This window comes from Taudactylus pleione, unplaced genomic scaffold, assembly GCF_031769625.1.
Source record: "Taudactylus pleione unplaced genomic scaffold, aTauple2 ptg000380l, whole genome shotgun sequence".
NCBI classification, from domain to species: Eukaryota; Metazoa; Chordata; class Amphibia; order Anura; family Myobatrachidae; genus Taudactylus; species Taudactylus pleione.
This window is the reverse complement of record NW_028284781.1, coordinates 7429917-7450567: the sequence shown is the minus strand read 5'-3', so window position 1 is coordinate 7450567 and position 20651 is coordinate 7429917. Positions and strand designations below refer to the sequence as shown.

Below are 20651 nucleotides of genomic sequence, written 5' to 3'. Positions count from 1 at the left end.
ATTTCATTGTACCCCAAGATCTGTTGCCGGCCCTGATCGGGCATCACTTGTGTTCTGCAGGACAGATGCTGCGGTCCCTCAGCGGTGGCCCCCGACTCCATGGCATGTTCTGTGAAATATAATACATGATTATTTTTCATTTTTGGTCTCATGTTTTAAACAATATGGCATCATGCATGTGGGGCAAGGATGGCGCAGCATATTAGTCCCAATAAAGTGCCAGGTTTGGTGGCCATTTTCCCCAAACTGTGAATGCGCACCTACCACAATGAGGTAACACATAGACAATAAAAATGGCAACAATAAGCGCTACACCTAAAGGAAGTCCACAAAGTCCACGAAAAAAGTTATGTCTTGTAGTAAAATAATTTTTCACACTCCACTTCTCATGCGACGCTGCTATATCTCCAATAACACTGTTGTTCTGTATGTCAATAGATTAATCTAAAGCAATAAGGGGTAGATGTACTAAGCCACAGAGAGAGAAAAAGTACCAAGCAATCAGCTTCTAATTGTCATTTTTCAAATACAGCCTGTACAGTGACAGTTACGAGCTGATTGGTTGATACTCCTACTTTAGTGGAGGTAACGGCATACTTACCAACATTTCGGTGCAGCAGGGAGGGTGGGGGCGGTTTCAGGTGGCAGAACGGGGGCTTGCCAAAGCGATTGCGTTATCCTGACCCCGCCCCCCACTTTATAATGCTGATATTACCGGCAATATAAAGCAGGCGGTGGGGCTACGATGACGCGATTCAGCCCGAATTGCGTCATCACACCCCCAGACCGCCCACTATCATGGCGGGCTTGAGGGGGGGGTCGCCATTCTGGGGGGCTTGCTCACTCTTGCGGGGTGACGGGAGCTGCACCCGATTTTCAGGAGGCTCCCGGCAGTTCCGGGAGAGTAGGCAAATATGGTAATGGGGAGTGTCAGCAAAAAATGCAGGCGTGTCGCAACTGTTTTGTGGGTCTGTCGCATCCTGTGTCTGCAATCCCATATGGAAGAAAATAGTCTCTGGCGTCTTAGTGAGCACGCCCATTCTACGCGACCAGAGGGTGACTCAGAAGACCAATATTCAAAAGAACTGCTTCTTCGTACGTGGATGCTTGGATTTGCAAAGCCGTAGGGGGGGTGGGGGGTCTCAATACTTTACTGGGCGTCTGCGACATTTGCATAGATTCGCACAACAGTTGCATACAGAATCGCAGCTGCAATGACATTATCACACAACTCTGAATCAGGCCTAGAATGCAATAAAATGTGTTTGAAAATATACTTATTTGATATAAAACTTCAAATTGATATCACACAATACATATACACTTCCCATTATCAAGTATAACACACATGGCATTAACAGTGAAATGTTTATATAGTATGTTATACAGACCTGATGTCATAAGCAAAGCTGCACCTAGTAGAACAGCAGGTGGGTGAGGATGATGTGGAGGATATGGAGACCGCACATGATAGTACCTTGCCGGTCTGGCTGATTTAACTGCTGGCGGATACAGGAGATGTCTGGGCTGTATGCCTGGCAGAGGAGAAGGAATAAGAAGGAAACTACATTTAGCCAAAGAGTGAGGAGGATTCACAAGGGGAATTCATCTGCGTATGTATCCCTTTTCCTTCTTCACTATCATGTGCCAGCAGTTTCCCTGACTATACAGCGTGCCAGCACTCTCACTAACTATACTGTGTGCCAGCAATCTCATTACCCATACTGTATGCTGGCACTCTCACTAACTATACAGCGTGCCGCCACTCTCACTAACTATACTGTGTGCCAGCAATCTCATTACCCATACTGTATGCTGGCACTCTCACTAACTATACAGCGTGCCGCCACTCTCACTTTCTATACTGTGTGCCAGCAATCTCATTACCCATACTGTATGCTGGCACTCTCACTAACTATACTGTGTGCCAGCAATCTCATTACCCATACTATATGCTGGCACTCTCACTAACTGTACTGTGTGCCAGCAATCTCATTACCCATACTGTATGCTGGCACTCTCACTAACTATACAGCGTGCCAGCACTCTCACTAACTATACTCTGTGCCAGCAATCTCACTAACTGTACTGTGTGCCAGCAATCTCATTACCCATACTGTATTCTGGCACTCTCCCTAAGTATACAGCGTGCCAGCACTCTCACTAACTATACTGTGTGCCAGCAATCTCATTACCCATACTGTATGCTGGCACTCTCACTAACTATACAGCATGCCAGCACTCTCACTAACTATACTGTGTGCCAGCAATCTCATTACCCACACTATATGCTGGCACTCTCACTAACTGTACTGTGTGCCAGCAATCTCATTACCCATACTGTATGCTGGCACTCTCACTAACTATACAGCGTGCCAGCACTCTCACTAACTATACTCTGTGCCAGCAATCTCACTAACTGTACTGTGTGCCAGCAATCTCATTACCCATACTGTATTCTGGCACTCTCACTAAGTATACAGCGTGCCAGCACTCTCACTAACTATACTGTGTGCCAGCAATCTCATTACCCATACTGTATGCTGGCACTCTCACTAACTATACAGCGTGCCGCCACTCTCACTAACTATACTGTGTGCCGGCACTCTCACTAACTATACAGTGTGCCGGCACTCTCACTAACTATACATTGTGCCAGCACTATCACTAACTATACATCGTGCAAGCACTCTCACTGACTATACAGTGTGCCGGCACTCTCACTAACTATACATTGTGCCGGCACTCTCACTAACTATACATTGTGCCGGCACTCTCACTAACTATACATCGTGCCGGCACTCTCACTAACTATACAGCGTGCCAGCACTCTCACTAACTATACTCTGTGCCAGCAATCTCACTAACTGTACTGTGTGCCAGCAATCTCATTACCCATACTGTATTCTGGCACTCTCACTAAGTATACAGCGTGCCAGCACTCTCACTAACTATACTGTGTGCCAGCAATCTCATTACCCATACTGTATGCTGGCACTCTCACTAACTATACAGCGTGCCGCCACTCTCACTAACTATACTGTGTGCCGGCACTCTCACTAACTATACAGTGTGCCGGCACTCTCACTAACTATACATTGTGCCGGCACTCTCACTAACTATACATTGTGCCGGCACTCTCACTAACTATACATCGTGCCGGCACTCTCACTAACTATACAGCGTGCCGACACTCTCACTGACTATACTGTGTGCCTGCAATCTCATTACTCATACTGTATGCTGGCACTCTCACTAACTATACAGTGTGCCGGCACTCTCACTAACTATACTGTGTGCCGGCACTCTAACTATACTGTATGCCGACACTCTCACTAACTCATTACTCATACTGTATGTCGACACTCTCACTAACTCATTACTCATACTGTATGCCGACACTCTCATTAACTCATTACTCATACTGTGTGCTGGCGCTCTCACTAACTATACAGTGTGCCGGCACTCTCACTAACTATACAGTGTGCCGACACTCTCACTAACTATACTGTATGCCAACACTCTCACTAACTCATTACTCATACTGTATGCCGACACTCTCATTAACTCATTACTCATACTGTGTGCTGGCACTCTCACTAACTATACTGTATGCCGACACTCTCACTAACTCATTACTCATACTGACACTCTCACTAACTATGCTGTGTGCCAGCAATCTCACTAACTATACAGCGTGCCGGCAATCTCACTGACTATACAGCGTGCCGGCAATCTCACTGACTATACAGCGTGCCTGCACTCTCAATAACTATACTGTGTGTCGGCAATCTCACTAACTATACTGTATGCTGGCAATCTCACTAACCATACAGTGTGCTGGCACTCTCACTAACTATACTGTATGCTAGCAATCTCACTAACTATGTTTAGCCGCCGGTTCAAATCCCGACAGGAGAAGCCCAATAGGTGGAGATCCCGACGCCAGCTGGTAAGGACCCTAACCCTCCCCTCTTCTCCCTAACCCTCCTCTCTTCCCCCCCTAACCCTAACCCTCCCTTAGGAGTGCCTGACCCTAAGTCCTCTCTGGGGGTGCCTAATCCTAACCCCCCTTCCCGCACCCTAAACCTAACGCTCCCGGGGGTGCCTCACCCTAACCTACTGCCAGGGGTGCCTAACGCAAATCCTCTCCCCTAGGGGTGCCTAACCCTAATCTCCCCCCAAAAAACCTAACCCTGCTACACTCCCTAAACCCAACCCTTCCCCCCCTGCGGCTAATGCGAAGGACGCCCCGTATTTTGACGCCTATCTTAAGTCCCCCGTCGGGCTTCCCCTGTCGGGATATAGACCGGCGGCATTCAGTCTGCCGGTCTATAAACTGCATCTCCTCACTAACTATAACAGAGAAATACAGTAATTTATGCCATTAAGACCATTAATTGAGGCTTTTCTATCAGTACAATTGGACAATACATAGAACAATTAAATTACCAGGAGCCACAAGGTCTTCATGTACTTTTTTATTTGTTGAAATATACCAGGTCCTTTAAAATGAAACAGAAATATATACATATGTTCTTATTAATGAGGAAAATGACATTAGTATTACACCAGAATAAGTATTTATGTCTCTCAGGGTGTGGGGATAACAGAAAGACAGGGATACATAGGACATTGTATTATCCATACATCAGAGAGCTATGAAGCTCTCAGTCACCTCGGTGGTGTAGCCGGTGCATTGCACCAGGGCCTGTAGCAATGAAAGGGCCCACAGCTGGTGGCATTATCAGAGAGCTGTACTAACAAAATGTGTCACACTGACTCATTACACTATGCCGCAGCTGGTCGTGGGCCATAACTAAGGAGAGGCGGTCCGGCCAGTGGAGAAGAGAAGACCCCTTCCCTTAGTATCCTCTAGCTGTCACTATACACTAGAGTTACTCCACTCTAAAGCTGGGTACCCAGGACCCAGTGATACATTGCACACGCTGTACACAATGCACAATCCCGTGTACAATGCCATAAATGTATAGTGACATAATAAGAAAATAACACCCACATAACTCAAATGATCTATATGCACAAGTCTTTGCCATGCAAGCCAGGGACTATGTGTTATTTATATGAAAAACATCTCTAACAAATATAGGGGCCTATTCATCAACACTAAAATAACGTTTTTAAGGACATTGGGGCCTATTCATCAACACTAAAATAAAGTTTTTAAGGACATTTTCCTTAAATAACGTTATTTTGGTATTCATGAACAGACTTAGCACAGGAGATATCACAGATATCTCCTTGCTAAGTTCCCCTGCGTTAATTTCCGATGTGGAAATTGTGGTATTTATCAAATTCCGAAAATTATGAATTTTCGGAATTTGATGCAGTTACTATTCGCCACTGTGAGGTGGCGAATAGCAGAATCGACTTACCTGTATCCGCGTGTGCAGGTCCCCCGACGAGTCCCTCCGGCGCTCTGCTCCGTCATCAGGCTCCGGAGGCTGGTCTGACATGTGTGCTCCCCAGCAGAGCACAAGAAAGTTTAGACAAAAAAAAAAAAGTTTTTTTTTTTTTCTAATCTGTCATGTGGTCTGCTGGGAAACCACATGACAGACCAGCAGGACGGATCCGGAGGCTGCTGCGCGGACAGGTAAGTCGGGGGGGGAGGTGAGCAGAGGGGGGAGGGGGGTGTCGGGGGGGTGGAACAAAAACTTAACGCATCTGTAGGCAGTGCTGCGCATGCGCTGCTTTTACAGATGTAACAACGCTTGCGCAGCACTGTTTCCAGATGCGATAAGGTAGTGTAGGCAGGGAAAAGTATCTATTTCCCGAAAAGCTGTCATCGCAAAAATTACAGCTTTTCGGAATAGATACTTATGGAGAGGTGGAATGATGAATTCCACCTATAATTAGCTAGAACTCCATGCGAGTTCTAAACCTAATTATCTCCATCGAATTTTTAGGTTTAATGAATAGGCCCCATTTTCCTTAAATAACGTTATTTTGGTATTCATGAACAGACTTAGCACAGGAGATATCACAGATATCTCCTTGCTAAGTTCCCCTGCGTTAATTTCCACACTCCCCATACATTAGTATGGGGATGTGGAAATTGTGGTATTCATCAAATTCCGAAAATTATGAATTTTCGGAATTTGATGCAGTTACTATTCGCCACTGTGATGTGGCGAATAGCAGAATCCACTTACCTGTATCCGCGTGTGCAGGTCCCCCGACGAGTCCCTCCGGCGCTCTGCTCCGTCCTCAGGCTCCGGAGGCTGGTCGGACATGTGTGCTCCCCAGCAGAGCACAAGAAAGTTTAGAAAAAACCAAAAAAAATTTGTTTTTTTTTCTAATCTGTCATGTGGTCTGCTGGGAAACCACATGACAGACCAGCAGGACGGAGCCGGAGGCTGCTGCGCGGACAGGTAAGTCGGGGCGGGGGAGGTGAGCGGAGGGGAGAGAGGGTGGGGGGGGGTCGGGGGGTACACAAACTTAACGCATCTGTAGGCAGTGCTGCGCATGCGCTGGTTTTACAGATGTAACAGCGCATGCGCAGCACTGTTTCCAGATGCGATAAGGTAGTGTAGGCAGGTAAAAGTATCTATTTCCCGAAAAGCTGTCATCGCAAAAATGACAGCTTTTCGGCATAGATACTTATGGAGAGGTGGAATGATGAATTCCACCTATAATTAGCTAGAACTCCATGCGAGTTCTAAACCTAATTATCTCTAGAGAATTTTTAGGTTTAATGAATAGGCCCCATAGACTTACCATTTTCTCCCATCTCCTGCATAAGGAAGGCCTCATATGCCTCTGGGCTGGTATACTTCTCTGCAAAGAAAAATAAATGATTGTGAACACTATCAAGTCATGAATTATCCAGCATCAGGCTAGTGAACTAGACTTCTGACTAGACCCCTACCAAATCCCAAACATACAAAACATCTACCACACAGATGGGCCTATTTATCAAAAACAGTTGCGGAAAATCCCAGTTTTCGGGGGATATACACAAATGCGTATTAAGTATCACCTGTATGTATGAAGGAGGAACTGCAGCAGATATCTCCATACCTGCCACAACAGCAATGCCTACCACAGTGCCAATCATAGTGCTGCCCACCACAATAACACATAAAATAAGAAATGTGGGATAAATGAAATTCATTAAGTGCCAGTTTTCCTGGAACAAGTTGTGAGACATAATTGGAAACTGTTTTAGTGCTATATATAATAAAGTAGCTGTAATGCCTAGCGCAGTCTAACTTTTATTACATTTTTTTCTCTCCCCCCCCTTCCTCTCTCTCTCTCTTCCCCACCCCAACACTTTCTACCCACCTCTTCTCCCTCCCTACACTGTCTCCCTCTCTATCACCACCCTCTGACTCTTTCCTGTAACGTCACTGACACTGGTGGGAGGGGTCAGACCAGCTGTCACTACCAACGTGATGACATCATTTTAATCAGCAATCAATTTTTTTTCTTTATAGAGATTGGAAAAACTTATTTGATAAATAAAATCTCACCATGTATTTTCATATACACCGGAATTTCCGGGGTTGTGTCTGCAGATAATAAAATATATTGAATTGAACATTATCTGAAACCTATATTTGGCCATTCAGTTACATTATTTAATAAAGGAAATTGTTGAAATAAAGCATACAAATAACAGAGAACACAGGGACATGTGGGTCTATGGGCCTGATTCAGCAAGAGTCACAATTTCTCAGCTGCACGCAGACTATAGATATATGATGTATGCACGCAGGCAGCTTTGCAATTGTGATCCTTGCAGATATGATAATGCAGCAGGAGGCATCACACCTCCTGCTGCATTGCTTATCCGAGCTGCGTTGTCCAACACAGCATTGGATAATCTGCGGACCATGGGCCGGCTAACCTGACCCATGGGGTCACGCAAACTGGCCAACGCAGATGAGAGGAAGAGGCAGGAAAATCTCCATCAGCCGACAGAGATCCTGGTCTCTTCCCTCCCCCCTAACGCCATCGCCAACCCCTCCCCATCCACAAATGGTGGAAGACTGTCAATCAATAACAGTCTGCTGCCAGTCTGTATTAGGGACCGCAGATCCGTTCAACACATGCATAGAACGGGTCAGGTGCCTGCACAGATTCCGAAATTTAATCTGCACAAGCACCGGATCTGTACTGCTCATATGCAGTACGGGCCCTGAGTGTTCGCACACAGAGCGGCAGCAGACTGTCAGCGATTGACAGTCTGCTGCCATTTGGGGGCAGGGTGGGGGGCTGCAAAGATCTCTGTTTCCCAAAATGGAGGTGCGTCGTCGCCATTGGGGGTGAGGGAAGAGGCCAGGATCTTTGTCGGCTTACAGAGATTTCTTGGCCTCTTTTCCTCATCTGCGATAGCCAGGCTGTGTGACCCCATGGTCACTCAGCTGGACAGGGAGTACTATACGCTGATGATCGGATGCTGCATCCGTGGACGCAGGTCAAATTATTAATGCATGCAGGAGACGTGGTGCCTCCTGCTGCAGTAACATAACTGCAAGGCTGGAATTGCAAAGCTGCTTGCGTGCAGCTTTGCAATGCCATCCTATGCTGAATCACCCCCACAGTCTCAAGTCAAGTTCTGGGACAACAACAATTTCAAATTGACTTTCAGAGTTAAGACCCATAATCAACATTATGTATGCTACATATCTTAAATAGTCTTTTTTTTTTTACTAAAACAAAATTATGGGGAGATTTAATAAAGCTTGGAGAGTGATAACATTGGAGATAAATAGCACCAACCAATCAGCTCATAACTGTCACTTTACAGGCTATGGCCCCCATTTATTAATGAATTTAATCACCAAAACGAGTGATAAATGTCACTGTGTATGATAAATGGTGCTCCAGCCAATCAGCTCCCAACTGTCATTTTTCTAACAGTTGACAGTTAGGAGCTGATTGGTAGGTGCTATTTATCTCCAATTTATCTCTCGCCAAGCTTTATTAAATCTCTCCCTAATTTTATAAAGTTTGTTTTCACCACTTTAACAATTACATAAATAGAATAAAATAAATTCATAAAAATTAATTGTTACTTACCTTTCGATAATATGCCGAATAGGCAAATGAAGCAAAAAACTACGAGCATTTTCATATCGCTGTGTCGCACTCACTATCCCTCACTAATCTGAGAGTGAGGCCACAGGTCCTCATCATGGACTCATCTCACAGCCTGTGATGTCATAATGTTACATATTACATGGGATGTAGCCACCAGTCTGTATTGGGCTCACTATATTTATTGGATGTGATTTATTATTGCCAAAAGAATTATGAATATTTGTTGCATCCATGTCCTAAATTTTAGTTGAAAGTTACTGATGGCTTATTCGCTATCTCCCTATTTATCCCCCTCACTTCCTGAAGGCATGAGAAGGAGAGGAGGGCATTATTACTGATACTAGATGGATGATTTCTGAGGCCTAGTATAGTGTATGCCCTAAGTCCTAACCTTCCATATATGACAATATTAAAGGATGTCCAATGTACAGTAGGAGATGCATTAAGAGAATTTATTTGAAATTAAAAAATGATTTTTCTTTACAATAGCACAAGACAAGCATGGGGCCTCCTCTCATACCACATACATGGACTTATTTATACACAATGTAATCATTTATGTTTCATAAGGCACCCCATACATACCTATCTTACATACATACATACATGGGGGGGGGGGGCTTAGCACGTACATGCTCCAGGCACCCTGGCCACATGCTACACCTCTGCACACACCTCACATCACTAATCACATCCTGTGGTGCTGGTCACACCCCCTGTGGCGCCACACAATAGGCCCTTCATAAATTTCAGCTCCAGGTCCAAGTTGACATTAATCTGGCACTGCCCAGCAGGCGAGTCCTCTCCAGGCAGACGGAGATGTCCACCCGGGGTTTGCTCAGGAAACCCCTTACCGAATACACAGGAGCAGACTTGCCGACATTCTGGCAGCCCCCTCCGGGAGGGGTTAACCAGGTCAGATGAGTAAAGGGGCGTGGAAGATGTTCATTAGCTAACAATGTATCTTTGACGCACACCCCCTATGACGAAGGTGGAGTGTGCTACTGTTATCATTAGTTCGGATGCAGTCTATATAAGGCTATACAACGTCATGACACTGACCTAGGCTCCCTCCTGAAAAAGCCGACAGGCAAAACGCAGGTCCAGGACAGGGAGGAGGGAGGGTCGGCTGTGCACGGCTGATTTCCCACAGGCGTCAGAAAGCTCTTATTGCACTACACATCCACCGCTGACACTCGTCACTGGTCAGGCACATTTCTCCCCTTTCTATACTCTATCACGGTACGTAGCCTGCGTGGGCCATACTGCAATGTTATAAACAACATCGTGCCCTGTCGCTTCCCGGTCTGCAGCAGAAGCCCCCTTTACTTGTTTCCACAGCATTAAAAGACTGTGCTGTACTCTCATTATGCAATCACTGGGTTCAAGTTGCATAACAGCAGATGCAGTACGGGGTTAATGGTGATGTTAATTTACACTTACCTCATTATAATATACACAGTGGATTAAGGAACAATTGGAATATATATTATATAATCTACTGTTTTTTAAAAAAAAAACGTGTAATATATAAAAGAAATAACCACCAAGTCTGGTATTATTAGGGTTTGAAATGAATATACATGTCAAAGCACCTACAAAATATTAATGATTTTGTTATATGGGATTTTAATTATTTAAAGATCAATTGATCAGTACAAGATGCTACTATATAATTTAAGGTGTCACTTCAAAAGCCCAGGTAGATCTAAATAAGGACTGATTCAACTATTGATGTATTGTGTGACCAGCTATCACCCATACTAATATGAGAGGTGCATAGGGTAATTGATCAGCAGATTACTAGTTGCATGATGAATCTAAGTATCTATTAGCTCTAGTATGCTGCCTTATTAATACTGCTTTTATACCTAAATTCCGTGTCTGACCCGGAAGTTGGAACAGGGTTCCAAACCAGATCAGACCCGGAATTTAGCCAGTGCCAACCCAGGATATTTCCGAGACGGCGCCGTTCGGACCGGAGCGGGGTCTGCAGTGATCCGGCTCTTCTGGCGTGGAAGTGGACACTTGGAGATTCCGTCATCTCCAAGCTCCACTGAAGCCGGCCAATCAGTCGGCATGCGGCACGCTCCAGGTCATCATGACCCGGATCGCGCCGTTTACACTGCAGGGTTTCACTGCCGTGTTAAACCCTGCAAGTTACCTGGGTTGGATTGCCGGGTCACTCGACCCGGGAATCCAACCCTGTCCCCGTTTACACCAAGGAGCTACCCGGGTTAACCCTGCAATACCGGGGTTTTAGCTCTGGTGTAAAAGGAATATTAGAGATACCATTAATATGGATGTGTTAATAGAATTACTATTGTGCGGAGCTATCGATAAAAATCTTTAAGATTGTTACTAGGATTACATATCTACTATTTATAATTTTATGACGCCGGAGTTTGAGATATAGCTTGTCTAACAGGAAACATATAATTAACAGAATTGAAATTGGATATCTGATATTTGGTGACAAGCATATCCATAAATTAATTGTTTGTATGTTTATATTTTCGCCGTCATTTATCCTGATCCCTATTAAATCACATAGGGAAGGAGCTGTATGATTTATAATTTCTTTATTATAAGTCTTTTGTGAGTATTATATATGAAATCTCATTTATTTTAGCTGCATATAATAATTAAAAGTTGTTTTAAAATACATGTTTAAGAGTGCCCCCACAAAGGAGTCTTCTATACTATCCTGCTATACAGGATAGGAAAAGTGTTAGTGGATGTGAGTGTTTATTACTCTTGGGGTGCACCACTAACTCTTTAATATTAGGAATTTTCAACCCGCTGATTTTTGTCTATGTTGGTTCTTTATGAATATATTTTTTAATATCTAATGTGTCCTATGCAGTGCGGAATTTCTCTCTGTTGTTAAAAGTAACAGAACACACGGAGCCGGATTCAGCAAGGATTGCAACGGCTAAAGTGTACGCAGACGGCCGCTTGTTTCTCACTGCGCATGCATCGCAGAGTGCGTACGCAAAGGCAACACTGCGACCTGGTCCTAGTGACTACGCAGACTCATCGCAGGGTGATTGACAGGAAGAAACGCAGGCATGCCAGTGCATTTTAACGCCATTGCGGGGGCGTGCATAGATTAGCCACTGTGATGGCATACGCAGCTTGAGCTCTCACTGCGCGTAGGAAAGTTAGCAATTTAGTTGTAGGGTCAGACCTGCCTTAAATGTGTGAGTGGCTCCGATGTACTTCAGTGTTACCGATGTTTTGGCTGGATTGCAAGGTATTACGGATGTGCGAGAGGAGAAGTGGATGTCTACTTGTTGTTGTATATGAGAGTGCTTTGTGATTGCAATTATTAGCATACTTTCGCACCAGAACTGCGTGTGCGATTGCTACCGCGATCGCAATAGCGATCCTTGCTGAATCAGGCCCACAGTTTCTACAGACTATAGATCGTTATTGTTATTATAGGTGTGGTTTGCTTTATTAGTAAATAATGCAATAAATTGGCAAATAACAAAATTTACTAAACCCTTTACTCTAACCTAATATTCATAAAAATGTCAAAACAAGTTTACAGAAAACACCTTTTTTTCCATGTCTAAATGTATATATAGCTCACTACAACAGTATAACATGCTACACTGCCCCTTTATACTGTATATTCCTGTAATCAAACACACATTTTTTTTATACTTTCTGACTCAATTTTTTTGATTCAAAATCACGTGAACAGTTCTTCACACTTCCATGTGCACTTACAGGGACTGATTCAGAATCACACACAACGGTGATGTTCACATGCTGTAGGTACTGTAGTTCAGTGAATTTTTTGCTGCTGCGCGTGTGGAAAAATCCCAGAGAATTTGTACAGTGAATGCGTTACACAGAGTGTACGCATAAAGGCGCTGCTGCGATTGAGACGCACAGTATCGGGCATTACTTGGAACAGTGCTAATCAATCCTGGGCGATGACTGGGAGGTGGGTATTCTGACGCACGGAGATGGTACGTCTTATGGGCGTGTTGCGGACAGGATGTAGTCGGCATCCAGGAGCACACTATGCTGGCGGTCTGAATCCCGGCTCTAGAATCTTGACGGCTGCGATCTCGACAGTGAGTATTGGAGTTAGGGAGAGGCATAGGGTTAGGTTTAAGGAGAGAGTTAGGGCATACATGCCTACCCTCTCGGAATTCGGATAACCCCCCACGCCCCTGGAAGGGTGGGCACTTCTCTCTGCATTCTGCCAACTTCCTAGCAAAGTGGGCAGAATGGGGAGAATTTTAGCTGGGATCGGCGTGTCTGCATTGGGGGAGGGGCCTAATGACGTCATTCTATGAGAATCATGTCATTTAGCCCCGCCCCTATTTGAAACTGGCATCAACACTGTGAACTCCTGACGGGGGTGCGGCTTAATGATGCAACCTGACATACCCCGCCCCCAACTCCGCCCACCTGTTTTTCCTTCTTGGGCTTCTCTTGGGAAGGAGAATTCATTAGTCGGTAAGTATGGGTTAGGGTTAGATACTAGAAATAGGGTTAGAGTTAGGCTGTGGGATTCAAGAGTTAGGGTTAGGCTGCGGGGAGGGGGGTGGGAGTGGCCGAAGGGGAAGGTTAGGGTTAGGCTGCAGGATGGGTGGGTTAGAAGAAGAGTTACAATACTTTCCTGCATGCATTGGGATTTCCACCTTCGGGATTGCGCTGCCGGGATTCTGACCACCAGCATTACCAGTGCCGGCATCACGTATCCAACCCGTCGTGGACATGTCGCTGAAGTGTTTGCGCACACACTCAACTGCTCACATTGGAGGCCATACTTGGAGGTAAAATCTGCATCTGCCATAGGACTTTGTAGTGGCATTTTCTTAAAGTTGCAGATGGACGACTGCCAAAGGACGCAGTCATGGCCGCGTCTTTGTCCACCTCTGAATCAGGCCCATTATGTGCTTATCATGTACTACACAATCTTGGACAACACATGAAAACCATCAGCCCCTCAGTGTACACCAATGTCGCTGTTTGTGATATTTGCCCTAATGCAGCTAATGCCCTGGAATGCATGTGGACTGGATGATATGTTCTGTAGCAGTAAATCTTTGCTCATATTTTCCCAGTACACCATATACTGTAGGTGTGCAGGAAAATAAGCACAAATTGGTTACCATATATAGTCATAATGTGCGCAGCCGGACACCGTGGCAGGATATTGCAGAGCATTACATTGCCCTTCACTATAAATCAGGGTAGACTTATGTAAAGGTAAGTAGAAAAGTTATTTTCCTGTTTAAATTGTGGTTTTTAAGTTCCTATAACTGGTGAAACATGTTTTTTACACAGACCAAACTCCGACTCCAACTCGGTTCTTGAAAAACTGTGAGGAAGTCGGGCTGTTCAATGACATTGACTTGGAACATGAATTTCGAAGTGCTCAAGAGGAAGAGAACAGCAAAAGGGTGAGTGTTGTAAGAGAAGTGTCCTATTGTCTTGATTTTTAAAATAAGAAGTTAATGTTAAATTCTAGTACAGGTTTTAGAAGTGGAGATGTGGATAAGTAGAATCTGATTGGTTGCTATGGGCAACAACTCTACTTCTAAAAATGCCCATTTTAGTAAATATACCCCCTAGAATATATGAAAATCTATATTTCTCATTACAGTTATTTATTATTATTATTGTAGTTTAGAAAGGCACCACAGTTCTCTGAAGGCCACTGAACAGTATGGAGGGCAGGATATACATAAAGCAGGGAGGTAAAAGATAGACAAAATACAGTCAGGTGCATAAATATTGGGACATTGACAGAATTTTCAGGTTTTGGCCTCTACTCACCACCACAATGGATTTGAAATGAAACAAACAAGATGTGCTTTAACTGCAGACTTTCAGATTTAATTTGAGAGTAATTACATCCAAATCAGGTGAATGGTGTAGGAATTACAACGGTTTCTATATGTGCCTCCCACTTTTTAAGGGGCCAAAAGTAATGGGACTATCAACTCAAAAGCTATTTCATGGACAGGTGTGGGCTATTCCCTCGTTATTTCATTATCAATTAAGCAAGTAAAAGGTCTGGAGTTGATCCTAGGTGTGACATTTGCATTTGGAATCAGTTGCTGTCGACTCTTAATATGACATCCAAAGAGCTGTCACTATCAGTGAAGCAAGTCATCATTAGGCTGAAAAATCAAAACAAACCCATCAGAGAGATAGCAAAAACATTAGGTGTGGTCAAATCAACTGGGCGCGATAGCAGCCGGTGACGGCATTTGTACTTGGTATTTGCACGTCAGGAGGGTGCAAGCAAAAATGTGCGATAAACCTGTGGTTAGGGTGCTCAAACAGCGGCTAAACTCTATCTAATTGGGCCTGAAGAATGCAATAATTAATGGGCGCCCAGAACAATTGAATTGCAACACTGGATACCCATTAATTATCACCACCCACAAAACAATTGAATCGCCCCCAGGGAGAGACAATTTCAGTGAGCTTGGTAACAGGGGGTGGCTAGCTAGACACAAGCATTTCATGGGCGTGTCGTGGCCAGTGACTGGGGGTTTTTTTTTGCAGTTGTGCCGGCACCAGCGGCCATGTTCCGACTGACATTCTGAGCAGCCATAGGGCTGTTCTAATGTCAGATGGTGCAAGCGATGACGCTGATAATTACACAAAGCAGCGGATTAGGGCCACAGCCGTTGGTGGCCTCTATGCGAATAGCATAAAGACGCAGTTGCGCTGCATAAGAAGATGCAGTCTCGGCTCTCATTACGGTCTACCTCTGAATCAGGCCCACATTCAGCTCTGTATTTACATCAGTGGAGCCCATAGACAATCAGAGCACCCTAGTCCCCACCACATTCATTAGTTATACCTTTATGAAACAGAATATTCCCTTGCTGGTCTTCTCACAGAGAAAATATACAGGAGTGGAACTATCCACTTGTCAGATCAAGAATTCAGAACTCTTGGTTTATTGTTTCTTACTGTTTGCACATCTTTATTCTCCATTTTTCTATATGGTTCTTATCATAGTTGGTTTTCATTTAATATTGCTACTTTCTTTGGTGCTATTTTTTTACTAGTATGTTATTGTTTTGCAACAGACCTGTTATTTATTTAGTGTATTTGTAATTAGGTACGTATTGTTTACTATGTTGCTGTCTGTGGTGGGCTTTTAGTCACTAACCAAATCAATGGAAAGTGTGATACCAATAAGCTGTCAAACGATATAGCGCCTGATTCTGAGTAGGATGCAGCCGTGTGCGTCCTTGTGTCTTTTGCGACACTGTCGCATCTGTCTGTTTATGCTAATGTTGCTACAAAGCCTTTTCCTAGTGTTCATCCAGGCATCTGAATGCGCAAGGACTGAGACGCCCATTGCCAGCGTCTGTAGAGATACCGCTTGATGTGTCTTTAAATGCATCATTGGCTGCACCATTGAAACTTGCAGCAGCCCTATTAGCAGGTGCGGGTTCTCCATCTGAGTATGTCTCTATATGAGCAGTTGTGCGTCTCTGTACGACACGCCTGCAATACTCCCATAAGACGTAACATCTCCGTGCATCTGTTTAGCCACCCCATTTCTCCCCAGTCACCACACACTAACGCCCCTTACATTTCTGCTACCATGCATCTAAATTTGTACTGTGACTCTGGGCCTGGACATACTATGTTGCAATGCAAGGGGTGTAAATACTGTACCTACCTTGTTTTTGTATGCAGGGTAAATACTGGCTGTTTTTCCATGTAGCCCACAAATGCTGGACAGCTTTATTTTTATACTGCAATTCTGATTTCAGTTTGGACATACCCCACCCAAATCTAAATGTCTGCACACTTTACATCTTCCCCACATGCAGTCCAGCATGGTTTTACCAAGATGCTCAGTTACTTACTCTTTCTTGCTCTGGGCCTGATTCAGACCCGCTCGTGAGCACTGAGAGCTCGCAAGCAGGTCGATGTTAGCCCAGTGCGCATGCGCACGAGGGAGCCGGCTCCGTCGTGCGCATGTGCGAGACCCGGATAGCGACGGCTTGGGTCTCGCTACAAAGGGGGCATGCTGTCGATGGTGAGTGACAGCACGCCCCCTTTGGTGGGCGTGCCGGGGGCGTGGATGCCCAGACGGAGGCGTGCCCATAGGAACGCCTACCGTCTGGAGCCGGCCCCACTGACATCACAAGTAATGTCAGTGGGAGTGCTCTCGGCTCTGATAGAGCCGAAAGCACTCCAGGGCTTGCGGCAACGAGACCCTACCACAAGGGTCTCGTCGCAAACCCGATGGTCATGATGGTCTTGACCATCGCGACCATCTTTTTGGCCGCTCGCTATAGCTGTGGGTGGTCACCCACAGCTATGCGAGCGGCCAGGAGGCCGCTCTTAAGAAAGATAAGGATGGCCCTGATTCAGAGCGAGCGTTCTGTCAGAGCGTCCGGTTCTGAATCAGGGCCTTTGTTCCTAACTATTAGGGCCGGCTTCAGCATGAGGGACCCAGCCGCCCCACCTAAATGACGCTATTTGGCGGCCTCTCATTTAACATCAGGCGGGGGGCGAGCCCAAGACTACATCAGTAGTTGGGCTGCCCCCAGCTCTCTCCCTGCACTGAATGGATGCTGCACACATGTGCACGGCATCCATTCTTGTTCCCAGGTGCCGGCAGGATTTTGGCTGCTTCCTGTGTATAGCTTACAGTGTGTCTGCATATGCCACAGCACTGCCTAAATTATGCACGCCCCTATAACGGCATCCCAACGCACAGGCACACCTGCGTTCGCCTGACCATTCCCCGACACCACCCACAAATGGCACTTCCTGTCAATCAATTTTCGGAAGGGTCTGCGTACCCACTGCGTGTGGTCTGCATACCCTAGCCCGATCGCACTGGATAGTTTGCGCATGCACATTGCGATGCATACGCATACGCAGTGGAAAACATCGGCCAAGTGCGTGCGTTCTTTCCTGTGCGTTCCATGCTGAACCAGGCCCTCGTTCCCTTATTCTACAGCTTCTTCTACTGTCCATCTGACATATTTGTAAAATGTTGGTACTTTGTTTTGTCCTTAAGGAACATTGGGCCTGATTCAGACCCACTCGCGAGCGGCTGTCCGCTCGCAAGTGGTTCGATGTTCTGGACTGAGCATGCGCACGACGGAGGGAGCTCCGTCGTGCGCATGCGCCAGACGCGACGAGCGAAGGAAAGTCCTTCGCTCGTTGTGTCTGATCAAAGGGGGCGTGCTGTCGATGTTGATTGACAGCATGCCCCCTTTGGTAGGCGTGCCGGGGGCGTGCCTCCCTGACGGGGGCGTTCCCACGGGAACGCCTCCCGTCAGAAGCCGGCCCACTGACATCACTAGTGATGTCAGTGGGAGTGATTTTGGCTCTGATAGAGCCAAAATGACTCCGGAGCTTGCGGTTGAAAACCTCAACCGCAGGCTCCGGCTCGCAGTTTCGATGGTCGCGATGGTCACGACCATCGCGGCCATCAAAATGCACGCTCGTATAGCCTGTGGGTGGTGACCCACAGCTATACGAGCGTCCAGGAGGACGCTCCATTTTCATGGAGGCCGGCCCTCATTCAGAGCGTGCGCTCTGCTCAGAGCGTACGGCTCTGAATGAGGGCCATTGAGTGGTCACTGCAAAATAAAAACATCTATGTGAATGGGGGTTGGCAGAGAGAAGAGCTTTGAGTGAATGGAATGAGCACATAGTGATAAATTATGTCTGCTTGTTTGAAGATCATAGTCAGTCAGTGAAAATCCAGATGGCATTGTTAAAAATAACAACTTGTGCATAGCCTGTGCTTACATTCTGTGGAAAATAAGAAACATTTAGTTTCAAATAATGTATTCATTTTGCTACAGGTGGTTAATATATGGCTCTCATAGGACTATTGGAGACAAACATGAACATGTGCATTGGTTTTCATTCATCCTCGCCTTTGCATGCTTAAAGTAAGCCTGCAACTGGAACAGGTTACATGCTCGGTAATGAGAACCACATTTGTGTAACTAGCGAGAGCACAGTTTCATTTTAATTCAGGTATTACTTCCCAGGACTATTATGCTCATTTGTGTTTTCAAAGAGCATTCTATGGGTGATTGAGCCCCGTTGTAAATCATTGTTTGACAAAGCAAGTCCTTTAGCCATCGGAGAGCTATGATTTCACAAAAGGACATCAAACTGCAATAGAAAAGGAGATTTTCATAATTTTCTGTGATTTGTACAGTTATTTTCCTGGTTATAGTAAGGACAATCATAGATATACTGTAAGTGAAGCATTCTTGCAAATTTAGAGTTTCAATGATTTTCAGTACTTTGCCTCCTAAAACTATGTGCCCCCCACATACAGCTCATATTCAGCATGATGGTCACCACATCCTACCCAATGCCCCCACATACAGCTCATATTCAGCATGATGGTCACCACATCCTGCCCAATGCCCCCCACATACAGCTCATATTCAGCATGATGGTCACCACATTCCACCCAATTCCCCCCACATACAGCTCATATTCAGCATGATGGTCACCAGGGCAGTTTCTAGGGTCTGAGGCTACCAGTGCGAGCAGTCAAAATGTGCCCCCCCCCCCCAAGAAGCAGTAATATTGTGGAGTGGGCGTGGCGTCATCGAATATAAACCAGGTCCACATAAAATACACTGTGGCAGGCAGGGTGCCGGAGCTAGAGAGGGTACTTCTGTGCGGGGGCGTGGCTATATAAAATGGGGCGTGTCTATAAGACGCGTCCCTTTTTCGTGACTCTTGGGGCCGTGCCTGGCACTTACAGACTCGCCGGGCAGCCCCCAAGCGCCACCCACGGGACACTGCCGCCCACAGTGACTGTAATATATATATATATATATATATATAGTTGAATTTGAGACCAACAGCACACACCAGAGTCACAGATAGGCGAAAGTGTTTGGAATATAATGGCAACGTAGGAACAAGGAGAGCCAGAACATCCATTTGCAAATACAAATTATATATATATATATATATGTATATATATATTACACATACACATTACACACAGACACACGTGATTGGGAGGGATATATGATCACAAATGAAACAATATAAGGCTGCAGGGCAATATAAGGCTGCACACCCTGGCCGTCCATGATTAGCAGCAGCCAGCAGGTCTTACCTGATCAGAGCGAGGACAGCACACTAGCACAGCCCCTGTCACTGTATCCCGGATAGCCGCCTTCACGGAGCTGAGCAGTTTGCCTGCGGTAGTGTGGTGGCGCTTGTGTGATGATGTCACACGCCGTGACAATCACACAGCGCGGAGGAGTCCCTGGGAGGGCTTGGAGAGCCTTCTACTGTGCCACCCGCTAAGACCTGCATCTCCGGCTGGTAACTGCTCCGCCGGGCGCCCAGAAATTCACAGGCTGTTTCAGAGGCGGCGCGCCCCGTGCGATTGCACAGGCCGCCCGCCCCTAGAAACGGCCCTGATGGTCACCACATCCTGCCCAATGCCCCCACATACAGCTCATATTCAGCATGATGGTCACCACATCCTGCCCAATGCCCCCCACATACAGCACATATTCAGCATGATGGTCACCACATCCTGCCCAATGCTCCCCACATACAGCTCATATTCAGCA

At 45.8% G+C, this 20651-nt stretch overlaps 1 protein-coding gene across 1 annotated transcript in view; it reads left to right on the top strand.

Moving 5' to 3' along the window:
- CREB5 (cAMP responsive element binding protein 5) overlaps positions 1-20651 on the top strand; it is a 566841-nt gene that overhangs the window by 144583 nt on the left and 401607 nt on the right. The window contains exon 4 of the mRNA XM_088445420.1: positions 14380-14495. Within this exon, the coding sequence (XP_088301546.1) occupies positions 14380-14495 (116 nt within the window). The remainder of the gene's footprint in view (positions 1-14379; positions 14496-20651) is intronic.